The sequence below is a fragment of the Dendrobates tinctorius genome, unplaced genomic scaffold (assembly GCF_039654945.1).
Source record: "Dendrobates tinctorius isolate UK_male_01 unplaced genomic scaffold, ASM3965494v1 ptg000011l, whole genome shotgun sequence".
NCBI lineage: Eukaryota > Metazoa > Chordata > Amphibia > Anura > Dendrobatidae > Dendrobates > Dendrobates tinctorius.
The window spans coordinates 84,338,069-84,350,725 of NW_027361679.1; the positions used below are offsets into that span (position 1 = coordinate 84,338,069).

The 12,657-nt window shown below is 45.0% G+C and overlaps 1 protein-coding gene across 3 annotated transcripts in view; it reads left to right on the forward strand.

Annotated features, from left to right (window-relative positions):
- The window catches only part of ARHGEF18 (Rho/Rac guanine nucleotide exchange factor 18), a 194,077-nt gene extending 181,928 nt beyond the window's left edge, over positions 1-12,149 (forward strand). For all 3 annotated transcript variants that reach the window (XM_073544082.1, XM_073544064.1, XM_073544073.1), the window contains one exon: positions 5,431-12,149. In XM_073544082.1, coding sequence (XP_073400183.1) covers positions 5,431-5,585 — 155 coding nt within the window. In that variant the 3' untranslated portion in view covers positions 5,586-12,149. The remainder of the gene's footprint in view (positions 1-5,430) is intronic.
- Positions 12,150-12,657: the final 508 nt, after the last annotated feature.

The window sequence follows — 12,657 nt, forward strand, 5'->3', positions numbered from 1 at the left end:
AGTCAAGTTCTTTGCATGTTCTTCGTGCAATCGCAAACTTCCCTCAGGTCAGTCCTCTCCCCTCTGTCTGGATTGTAGCAATCCAATTCAGTCGGACGCCGCCCAGGAGCCATCTACGGCCCCAGGTGAGAGTGAACCCCCCATGCCTGGCTGGGCCTCCTCTCTATCTCAATCAGTGGCAGACCTCACCAAGGTGTCTCAATCCCTAGTTGCCGTTCTGGATAAGTTGCCCCTGGACACTTCGGCAGGGCCCAGCAGGTCCCAAGAGATTCCATCTGAGTCAGCCAGCGTTAGTCGCAAACGACCCAGGCGAGATCCCCAGCCGGAATCCTCTCCTAGCCCCATCTCACCGCATAGCCCGTCTCAGCAACCTCCCTCTCGGGCCTCCTCTCCCGAGTCAGGTGAAGCGTTTTCGGACAGGTCATCTGAGGGGATTTTAGAGCTGGATTCAGACCAGGATGTGAACATGAAGGTCACAGTGCAGAACCTCATTGCAGCGATCCATCATACCTTCGATATTGCTGAATCCCCTGTGAAATCCTCAGATCAGGAGGTTTCATTCAGATGGGCAGAAACTCCCTCCAGGGTATTTCCTTTCCATTCCGTGTTTGGAAAGATTTTTACCAGGGAAAGAGAAGATCCGACCAGACGCTTTCAAAGAGGGAAGCGTCTCGGCGTACTCTATCCGTTTGCTAAGGAGCTCACGGACAACTGTTCTGCTTCTCCCTCGGTGGATCCGCCCGTGTCCAGGCTTTCCAATAACACGGTTCTCCCGCTTTCAGGCGTGGCGTCCCTAAAAGATTCTAATGACAGGATTATAGAATCCCTGGCAAAGTCTGCTTTCGAAGCGGCTTCAGCGGCGGTATGTCCAATCTTTGCTTCATCCTGGGCAGCAAAAGCCATAGCAATCTGGGCAGACGACCTCCGTCAGGGCATCCTAGATAAGGCGCAACCGGAGCGTTTGGCCGATCTCGCCAATCAGATCTCCCATGCGGGGGACTATCTTCTTTCCGCTTCCTTGGATGCAGCATCCTGCGCAGTTCAGGCGTCAAGCAACGTAGTTGCAATTCGACGTACTATTTGGCTAAAGGCCTGGCAAGCGGACTTGTCTTCTAAAAAGTCCCTCACTAACCTGCCTTTTCAAGGGGTGCGCCTTTTTGGGTCCCAATTGGACCAGATTATTAAGGACGCCACCGGAGGCACGAGTTCACTCCTCCCTCAGTCCAAGCCTCGCAGACCTCCACTAAGGCGTCAGTTTCGACCCTTTCGGACTTTCCGCCGTTTTCAATACGGCGGACAACTCCTCCAATCAACAGAGACCGCAGGCACGCCAGGATAGGAAGAAAGTTTCTTTCAGACCCACTCCTTCCTGGCGATCCCACTCTTCCCAGGGCAGACCGTCCAGATCTAGATCTGGACGGTCTACATCAGCATGACTATCGTCGGGCACCCGAGGGGCCCTTCCAATTGGGAGGTCGACTTCTTTTCTTCAGAGAAGTTTGGCTGGCCTCCGTAGAGGACACTTGGGTCAGGGAGGTCGTATCCTCAGGATACAAGATAGAGTTTGTCTCTCTTCCACGGGATCGTTTCTTCGAATCCCGGCCTCCAAAAGATCCAGCCTTGATTCCGGGGTTCTCTACAGCTATCGCCTCTCTTCTCAGTTCTGGAGTGATTGTGCCCGTTCCCGAATCGGAGAGCTTCACAGGGTTTTATTCGAACCTGTTTGTAGTGCCGAAAAAAGACGGCGCCGTTCGTCCCATCTTGGATCTCAAGCTGCTCAACAAGAGAGTCCGCCTTCGCCACTTCCGAATGGAGTCGCTTCGCTCGGTCATCGCTTCCATGGAGGAGCAGGAATTCATGTGCTCAATAGACATCCAAGATGCCTATTTACATGTTCCAATCTTCTCCGGACATCAGAAGTTTCTGCGTTTTGCGATTCGGCAGCACCCATTACCAATTCGTCGCACTGCCCTTCGGTCTCGCCACCGCTCCCAGAGTCTTCACGAAGATCATGGCTGCGTTGATGGCTTTGTTGAGAGTCAGAGGTCTCGCTCTTTTTCCGTACCTTGACGATATTCTGATCAAAGCTCCCTCATTTCAACAGGCTCACCAAAGTTTGTTAATCGTCCTGGACACACTTTCCAATTTCGGGTGGATCGTCAACAGGAGAAAGTCCTGTCTGGTTCCTACCCAACGTTTGGTCTTTCTAGGCCTACTGTTCGACACTCGTCGGTCAAGGGTCTTTCTCCCTCAAGAGAAGATCCTTTCCCTGCAGCAGGAGGTACGATCGCTGCAGATCACACGATCCCCGTCCCTCCGTACAGCCATGAGGGTCCTGGGAAAGATGGTGGCGGCGATAGAGGCGGTTCCCTTTGCCCAATTTCACGCCAGACCTCTCCAGCAGGCCATTCTGTCGAGATGGAACAGGTCGCCTCTGTACCTGGATCGCCCTGTCCATCTTTCATGCCGGATCAAGCGGTCTCTCAACTGGTGGTTGACGTCACCTCTCATCCTCTTGGGGCGGTCTTTTCTTCCCGTTCACTGGCAGATTGTAACCACAGATGCCAGTCTCCTCGGCTGGGGTGCAGTGTTCCGCAACCACACTGTTCAGGGTCGATGGTCGGATCGGGAATCAGCACTACCGATCAACGTTCTAGAGATTCGAGCGATCCATCTGGCTCTCGTTCACTGGGAGAGGCTTCTCAAGGGACTGCCTGTTCGGGTTCAGACAGACAATGCCACAGCGGTGGCATATGTCAACCGCCAAGGGGGAACACAGAGTGTCTCAGCCCTGGCGGAGGTGTCCAAAATTCTTCTTTGGGCGGAGATTTCCGTTCCGACAATTTCCGCGGTCCACATCCCCGGCGTAGACAACTGGGCCGCCGATTTTCTCAGCCGCGAGGGTCTCGCGGCGGGAGAGTGGTCCCTACATCCGGAGGTGTTTCATCGGCTCTGCCTTCGGTGGGGAACCCCGGATGTGGATCTCATGGCGTCTCGCCTCAACAGGAAAGTCCCACAATTCGTGTCCAGGTCTCGGGACCCTCTGGCAGTGGGCGCCGACGCCCTGGCCGTTCCTTGGTCCCAGTTCGATCTTCCCTACCTGTTCCCTCCTCTGCCTCTTCTTCCCAAGCTGTTGAGGAAGATCAAGGCAGAAGGAATTCCAGTCATTCTCATCGCCCCGAATTGGCCCAGAAGGTCTTGGTTCGCGGACATTGTCAATCTTCTCGCGGACGCTCCCTGGAAGCTTCCGGACAGAGCAGATCTGCTGTCCCAAGGTCCGATTTGCCACCCCAATTCTCGGCCGCTCAATTTAACGGCGTGGCTGTTGAGACCGAGGTTTTGAAACGAGCTGGATTTTCCGACCAAGTAATTCAGACCATGATCCGAGCCAGAAAGCCATCATCTTCCAAGATCTACTACCGTACTTGGAAGGCCTATTTCACTTGGTGTGAGACCAATGACATCGCGCCCATGTACTTTTCGCTCCCTTCAGTCCTAGCCTTTCTCCAGGCAGGATTGGAAGCGGGGCTTGCCCTCAGTTCCTTGAAGGGGCAAGTTTCGGCGCTGTCCATTTTCTTTCAGAGAACGTTGGCTTCCCGTCCTCAAGTCAAGACCTTTCTTCAGGGCGTGACTCACACGGTTCCGCCGTACAGGGCGCCCGTGGATCCATGGGATCTTAATCTGGTTCTTGAGGTTCTGCAAGGTTCTCCCTTTGAACCTCTCAGGGAAGTTTCCCTTTCTCTTCTTTCTTGGAAGGTGGCCTTTCTGGTGGCCATCACCTCCGTCCGGCGCATGTCGGAATTGACAGCTTTTTCTTGCCGCTCTCCCTTTCTGGTGCTTCACCAGGATAAGGTAGTTCTGCGGCCTCCGCCCTCCTTCCTTCCGAAGGTGGTGTCCTCGTTTCACCTCAATGAGGATATCGTACTACCGTCCTTCTGTCCGAGTCCAACTCATCCCCGAGAGCGGTCTTTGAACAAGCTGGACCTGGTTAGGACAATAAGAGTCTATCTGTCTAGGACGGCTTCCTTGCGAAAGACAAAGTCTCTTTTCATTATTCCAGATGGGGAGCGGAAAGGTCTCCCGGCGTCAAAGGCCACTATTGCTCGCTGGATCAGATCGGCAATTTTGGAAGCCTACCGAGTTAAGCGTCGCGGAGCCCCTCCGGGGATCAGGGTCCACTCTACTCGGGCGGTGGGTGCCTCCTGGGCGGTACGCCACAGAGCTTCCGCGCTGCAGCTTTGCAAAGCTGCAACATGGTCATCGGTTCACACGTTTGTGAAAATCTACAGAGTCCACACCTACGCTTCGGCGGACGCCAGCCTAAGTAGAAGGATTCTGCAGGCCGCGGTGGTGAGTCCGCTGGCCTGATGGAAGTTTGTTTCCCACCCCAGGGACTGCTTTTGGACGTCCCATGGTCTCTGTGTCCCCCAATAAGGCGAACGAGAAAACAGGATTTTTGGGTTGCTTACCGTAAAATCTGTTTCTCGGAGCCTTCATTGGGGGACACAGCACCCTATCATGTTCTACAGCTCCTGTTCTTACTTTGGTTGAATGGTTACAGTTGAGTTGTTTGTTCTGTTTTCAATCTATTCTGTTACTTCTCCTACTGCTTTCTCACTAACTGAGGAAATCCCTGCCGGTCGGTGGGGTGTACACTGCGGAGGAGGAGCTAACCTTTTTTTGCATAGTGTCAGCCTCCTAGTGGCAGCAGCATACACCCATGGTCTCTGTGTCCCCCAATGAAGGCTCCGAGAAACAGATTTTACGGTAAGCAACCCAAAAATCCTGTTTTTCCTTTCAGCTACCTTTTCACCGTTTTAACCCTGAAAATACCACACAACCCAACGCAACTAGAGTGCCATTACGAGTGTCCTGACAAGATATATAGAATATATTGCAAAATACCAATTACTACTTCAGCAGGTTCCAGGCATCCTGAAAAGTAGACCTGCGTTGGAAAAATAAAAGCTGAAATTTGATGCTGTCTTTTGTATGTGTCAGACCCATTGTGTCTATTATATGAATTTATTTATTTTACTCATTTATATAGCGCCATTAATTCCACAGTGCTTTATAGACATTATCAACACTGTCCCCAATGGGGATCACAATCTAATTCCCGATCAGTGTGTCTTTGGAGTGTGGGAGGAAACCGGACACACACAGGGAGAACATACAAGCTCCTTGCAGATGTGGAATTTGAACCCAGGACCCCAGCGCTGCAAGGCTGCAGTGCTAACCACTGAGCCACCGTGCCACCCTAGATGGTATTCTCCAAGACAAGACCTTAATTACAAGGGAAAATGAAGACTTGAGTCATGTAGAGCAGACTGCAAGGTTGTAGCATGTAGGATATTTTATCACTCGTGTAGGGATTTAAATGATTGTAGACATTTTCATGATTGTTCATCATCTGCTCATTCTACTTAGATCTTTCCGGACAAGAGTTCAGCAGTGAAATACAAACCCATCCTTCAAGCCTTTACCGACAAAGCAGTGGGCACCTCGTACCACCCTCCTCCGTGCTTCCCCCAGCACCTCCTGCTGATGAAGACACAAACAAGGAAGATGTTATATTTTTCTAGTCTTCTTATCAAAGCTTTTAAGTCTTACCGCAGTTCCTTTGACGCTGGACTTAATAATGTTTTGGATTTCAGCCTGTACCGCTAAGGCCTTGTAAGGTATATTGACATAGTCTTGAAAACATCAAGCATTTTTACAGTGGTGACGTTTGTGACAGTCCAAAGAGTACCGGAAATGCATTCATCAATTGATATGCAATATTACCTTATTTTAGACTACTGACTAGATGTTACCGAGTCTGAACGGTGGATGTTTTTTGTCAGAGCAATGTCATAGAGTTATGATCTAGTGACCCGTCTGCATCTGTGTCCTACAGAAGCATCGCCTGCTGGACAGGACTGCTGAACAATTAGCTAAGAAACGATTGCCTATTTTTACGTTCACTTTAAACGCTATTTCAGAAGGCCATGATGGGCATCACTGACCACCGTCCACAATGAGGAAAACATGCTTGCACATTAAATGATAACTCATGTTTACCCTTATTTATTGACTGCCTCATGAGATAATTTTCTACAAAGGTTCTTCTGATTCCAGCAACCAGACGTTGTTACTATTTCTAAGAACCTAAAGGATGCGGCACCAATCCAGACCAACGAACAATATTAGAAACATATTTTGCCACTGGGTGAGAGAAAATGTCAGTGATATGTGTGATCCCACATGGAGACCATTGAGCATGTGTGCAAAATTCCCAATTTTTGACCTATTTCTTGCCCCATTCTTCATTTTCTCATGGCAGAGAATAGCATACTTCTGTCAGTTATCGCCTGATTGTTAGTTCAGTACTTTATTCTACATAATCTGCACTCGCTGAAATAAGAATAGTGCCATTATTGTTTATAATCAGTGTTCTTTACATATGTATAGTTTTTACATTACTGGTCTACTAGCACTTTTAAGAATTACATAGCACAGATTGTATTGATGTCAAAATCAGTAGGCCCTTGTATTTTTATACGACAAATGAATCGTGAAGATAAGAAATATGTGACCGTGTATTTAATTTTATTTGATATATTTTTTCATCCTGTTTTATTACACTCTGCATACCAATTCATTTCTTTATTTTAAAGGGAAAATATTCAGAACATTTGACAACATTATTACTCTTCTCAGGAGCATTGTCTCACATTTCTTGTCACCTTGATTTTAATGTACTCTTTTTACCTTTTAGTAACTTTAATTGAAAATGACATTGCATTAATACATGTTATAGAGTGTGTAGTGTTAAGAAAATTGTGTAATGTCACTAAAACATATTGAATGATACCTGTTAAAAAGTAGATATGGGCCCCTCTGTCAGGTCCTATGAGGCCTTCAAAGTCTCTTCTCTTCCTATATGAGAGGCTGGCCCTCCATATTGTACGTATTCCAGTGCCCATAAATGTATGGACTGTAGTGCACTGCGTAGGCTCTTGTTCACATCATGCACTTTTAGCACGTCATGTAGCTTCAAAAATACAGTGCAACTTGTTCCATTGATCGGTCTTCACCAGGTGTCATAAAGACTTGTAAAAAGCATTTGCGCACATTCATGTCCAGAGCCGTTTTTTTCCAATATTCATTTCTATTATTCATTCCTGCCTCTTTATATGTCATCAGTCAGGCGTCCGTTGTTCACTTGCATGTTTTATACTTGTTTTTATCTGATAGAACCTTTTAAGAGACTACAGTCCGAGTTTTTTGCGGACTGAACGTTCCGATAATAATCTCAGAGACACGTCTGATTTTAATCCAATTCATGCATCAAAGTCACCCATTCGAGTCTATGGGACCATGAAAGTCATGGATGGCACAGGGGTGGCATCTGTGTGCTGGCCATGATTAAAAGGAACCTGTAAGGCGATTCATGCAAACCTCGGGCAGCCTGGCTGCACTATTGCTGTTAGGTATATCATGTTTCTGATATACTTTGGCATTTCTGAGAAAATATACCATTGAAGATTTGGCCAAGGATCATAGCCAGAGATGAGACTAGTATGGTTTGGACCTTGCCTGGCTCATCACAGTGCTTCTGCAAGTGATTGACCGGTTACTCACTTGCATGCACATAGAGAGAGACTTGTCAGTCATCAACAGCAATGCTAGGGATGAAGCCGGACATTCTGGTCTCTGGCTATGGTCCCCAGTTGGATTTTTAATTGATATTGTGAAACTTTGGAGTGTTTCAGAGAATATTCTACCTGTCTGCAATCGCACAGCCAGGCCCTGATTCATACTGCCCGAGGTTTGAAACGATGATGATGAAAACTAACACACTGACCAAACAGTGATGAAATAGTCTAAAAAGGAATCCTGCACACTTATTTTGTTGCGATTTATTGGATTAAGCATACAAATTGTGTACAAGCAAGGTTTGAAATTTCAGTCTTGCCCACAGAAAGTCCATCAGCATCTGGACAGTGTGTCCCCTGACTTTGGGTGTGAACGTTGTGAGCAGCCAGGGGCGTGTAATGTCATACAAATCTCACTGTGACTGTGAAATTAATGAAAATGACTCTGCTTTTTGTGTATACCTAAAGGTCGATGAGACCGAAACGACAAACCTTGCTTGTACACAATTTGTTTGTTTAATCCAACAAATTGTGTCAACATTGAGTGCTGGATTCTTTTTTATAATAATGGATTGAGACGCTGTCTGTACACCTAACGATTGATGGCATGCCATTCTTTCTTTTAAAACAATGATTAAACTTGGATTCAACACACGGATGAACGATGGTCTGTATTTTTTACACACCAGAAAAATCATGGACATCTCAATGAGGCCTTATAAAATGTTAGGAAAGGGAGACACATCATTGACAGGCTGGGGTCACATTGGGTTTCAAATACCGTATATGGACCCCAATATCTGGACTGATCTGAGGTCTCCAAACTCTAACTTAAAGCCTCAAAGACAAATATAAGGCTGTTAGTTACTGTCAGGAGACCCACTGCAAGACTGGGCTTTGTAATACAGACCGTGAAAATTACTCGCATGATCCCGGCCTTAGTTGGAGTTTGATCTGCCAGTGTTTAATGTATGTTGCCTTTATGTTTTATTTTTCAAGAAACTGTCCATGGGGGTTGTCTATTGTTGCAGCTTTGCCTGAAGTGATTGTAATAAAAGTTAGTAAATGTAGTATGATCACGTGACTCCACTATGTCCAGTTGGATAATTTTTAAAATGTTCTTGTTATGAAGCTTCTATTTTAGAGATAGGTAAAGATATACACACCCGTTTAGGTAAATGTACATGTATGTATGTGTATATATATATGTGTGTGTGTGTGTATATAATCTCAACACCTGGAAGGAAAAGACTTGGTATTAAGGAAATTACAGGATCTATAGATCTCATCATGAAAAAATGGAGACAACATTTTCAATACATCTCATTATGATAAGTATTGAGTATGAGTACCATGTGCAGAAATGCTGGCACTTACATGTGGTTGTGTGAGTAATGTTCTGGCATGCAAATAATCAAAATCCACTGCTGGCAGCTTTTGTTTGTAATTGCTGACCAATGACGTTCCACATGTTTCCCATGGGAGACAAGTCCGTAGATGCTGCAGGCCATGGTACCATGTTTAAGCTAAGTTCGACTTCTCACAGTAGCATTAGCAACATGTGGTCTGTTATGTTAAAAAAAAATAAAAATAAAATGGCTACTAGGAGTCTATGGAGATATGGCCATATTACTAGTATTCCAACAAATCAATATACTGTATAGCTGCTGGAGTACCTGTAATGAAGACACAGGCACAATGTTAGCTAGAGATTGTTCTGGAGACAATGTGGCCAATGTCATGAAGAGGTCTTTATGCGAGAATGTGAAAGTGTCCCAGGAGCTGTTTTTCTCAACAAAACACCCCTCAGCCCTATGTTGCTCATACTACTGTGAGCAGTTTGTGTGTCCTAAATGCACTACCATTGCCTACCACATCTCAAGACTTGTTTCCCATCAAGCACATCTAGAACTTCTTTGATCACCAATTACAAAGGTAGCTGCCAGCAGAGGATCTTTCTGATTTGTATGCCTAAATGCATTCAGCGTGGCACAACATTTCTCAGACAACTATTAATAATCTCAATGATAACATGCCAAGGCCAGTAAGTGCATACTTCTCTGCACTTAATGCTCATACCAGATACATATGAATAAATATGCTTTGAAAATTTTCCTTCCATTTTTCATCATTTGCATATCCTTAACATTCTATGATTTCACATTGTTTTTTTCTGGTGTTGTAATTTCAGTGTTGAGGAGAGTATACAGTGGGGAAAATATTTGATACACTGCCGATTTTGCAAGTTTTCCCACCTACAAAAAAATAGAGAGGTCTATTAATTTTTATCGTAGGTACACTTCAACTGTGAGAGACATAATCTATGAATAAATAAACAGAAAATCTTATCGTATGATTTTTAAATAACTAAATTGTACGTTATTGCTTGAAATAAGTATTTGATTACCTACCAACCAGTTCTGTCTCTCACAGACCTGTTTTTCTTTAAGAAGCCCTCCTACTTTGCTCTCATTACCTGTATTAATTGCAACTGTTTGAACTTGTTATGTGTATAAAAGTCACCTGTCCACACAATCAATCATACTCCAACCTCTCCACCATGGCCAAGACCAAAGAGCTGTCTAAGGACAGCAGGGACAAAATTGGAGACCTGCACAAGACTAGGGTGGGCTACAGGACAATAGGCAAGCCACTTGGTTAGAAGGCAACAACTGTTTGCACAATTTACTCCATGCAAGTTATCAAGTGGTTGGGTAAGGATGATTCCGATAAAGGTCCAGAATCAACCCAGAACTACACGGGAGGAATTTGTCAATGACCCGAAGAGAGCTGGGACCACAGTCTCCAATATTACCATTAGTAGCACACTACGCCGTCATGGTTTAAAATCCTGCAGAGCACGCAAAGTCCCCCTGCTCACTCTAGTACATGTCCAGGCCCGTCTGAATTTTATCAATGACCAACTGAGTGATCCAGAGGAGGCATGGGAGAACTTTAGATGAGACCAAGATAATACCAAAAAGTTCTAACTCCACTTGCTGTGTTTGGAGGAAGAAGGAGTACAAGCCGCATAATGGGGTAAACATACTTTGGGGGTGACTTTCTGCAAAAGGGACAGGCTGACTCTACTGAATTGAAGGGAGGATGGATGTGGTCATGTATCATGAGATTTTGGCCAACGACCTCCTTCCCTTAGTAAGAGGACTGAAGATTGGTCGTAACTGGATTTTCCAGCATGACAGTGACTCGAAACACACAGCCAGGGCAGCTAAGGAGTGGCTCTATAAGAAACATTTCAAGGTCCTGGAGGGGCCTAGCCAGTCTCCAGATCTGAAAATAGAAAGTCTTTGGATGGAGCTGAAACTCGGTGTTGCCCAGCGAGAGCTCCGAAACCTGAAAGGCCTGGAGAAGATCTGTATGGAGGAGTGGGCCAAAATAACTGCTGCAGTGTGTGCAAACTTGGTCAAGAACTACAAGAAATGTCTGACCTCTGTAATTGCAAACAAAGGTTTCTGTACCAAATATTAAGTCCTGTTTTTCTTTTGTATCAAATACTTATTTCATGCAATAAAATACAAATTACTTATGTAAAAAATCATAATGTGATTTTCTGGATTTTTTTTTTTAGATTCTGTCTGTTGAAGTGTGCCTATGATAGAAATTACAGACCTCTCCATTCTTTTAGGTAGAAATACTTGCATAATCAGCAGTGAATCAAATACTTGTTTTCCCCACTGTATATAATCTCCTTGCATAGTACCCGGACATTGGTCTGTTTGGTCAGCAGTGACTGGTGTACATTAGTGTGATTTGTATTTTTGAATTTGGCTTAGAAAAGCGCATCATGAACACATAATACATTGGAACGTGATCTAGATTAATGGTCATGTTTCTAGGATTAGATGTTGAAGTAGGTTTAGGTTCACTCCAGCTGGGTAACTACGATGTGTACCTGGCGCAAGCTTCACCAGTCAATGGACAAACCAGGCGATTTACCCTTTTTTTTTTAATCTGATTATTTTTGAAAAATGTCTTTAAAGCTGCTACATTATAAAGACCATCTTTAATTGTAAAAAGAACTAATGGAGCAATCATCTGATCCTCAGCTCAATTAATCCAAGAATAACAGGTCATAAAACATTTTTATTTTGTTTTTAGCTCATGTCTTGTTTCTCAGCCCTTATGTATTCTGTGACCTTTACATTCATTTTATGATCACTTGGACCATGATGGAAAAGCAGAGCACTGTAGGTGCTGGAAAATGTATCTTTGATTAAAATGTTTGAAAAATAAAAATCTGGTGTCAGGATGTAAATTATGTGAATATATATATACATATGTGCATTATATATTTTTTATTTTCTGGAAATGCTGATGTAATGTCGCACATGTTTATGTTGTGTGTCTAATGAACAAATAATACCTACAGTATACAGCTAAACTGCTGTGAATGAATTGATGTGTATATGCGAAAGGTGAAAGAGACACACTGCAAGCTATAATAATTTGTAATTGTCGTTTGACAAATAAACTGTTGATTTCCATGGGTTTATAGTTTCAATGCTCTGCTGTTTGCATTACTGGCAATTAACTCCTTTACCCCAAAGCCTGTTTCCATCTTCTTGACCAGGCCAAATTTTACAATTCTGACCAGTGTCACTTTGTGGTAATAACTCTGGAACGCTTCAACAGATCTCACTTGCGTTTATTTATGACAAAATCAGAAATTTGGCAAAAATTTAGCAATTTTCAAGCTTTTAACCCCTTTCAGCCATATGACGTACTATCCCATCCATGTGCCCTGGGACTGAATCCCCAAGGACGGGATAGTACGTCATAGCGATCAGCGGCGCCCCCGGGGAGAGCGCCACTGATCACAGCCGCGTGTGAGCTGATAATCACAGCTGACACCCAGCACTATGTGTCAGGGGTGGTCACGGACCGCCCCGGCACATTAACGCCTGGCACACTGCGATCAAACATGATCGCAGTGTACCAGGGGCATAGGAGAGAAGCGCGCAGGGAGGGGGCTCCCTCCATGCTTCCCTGCGACCCT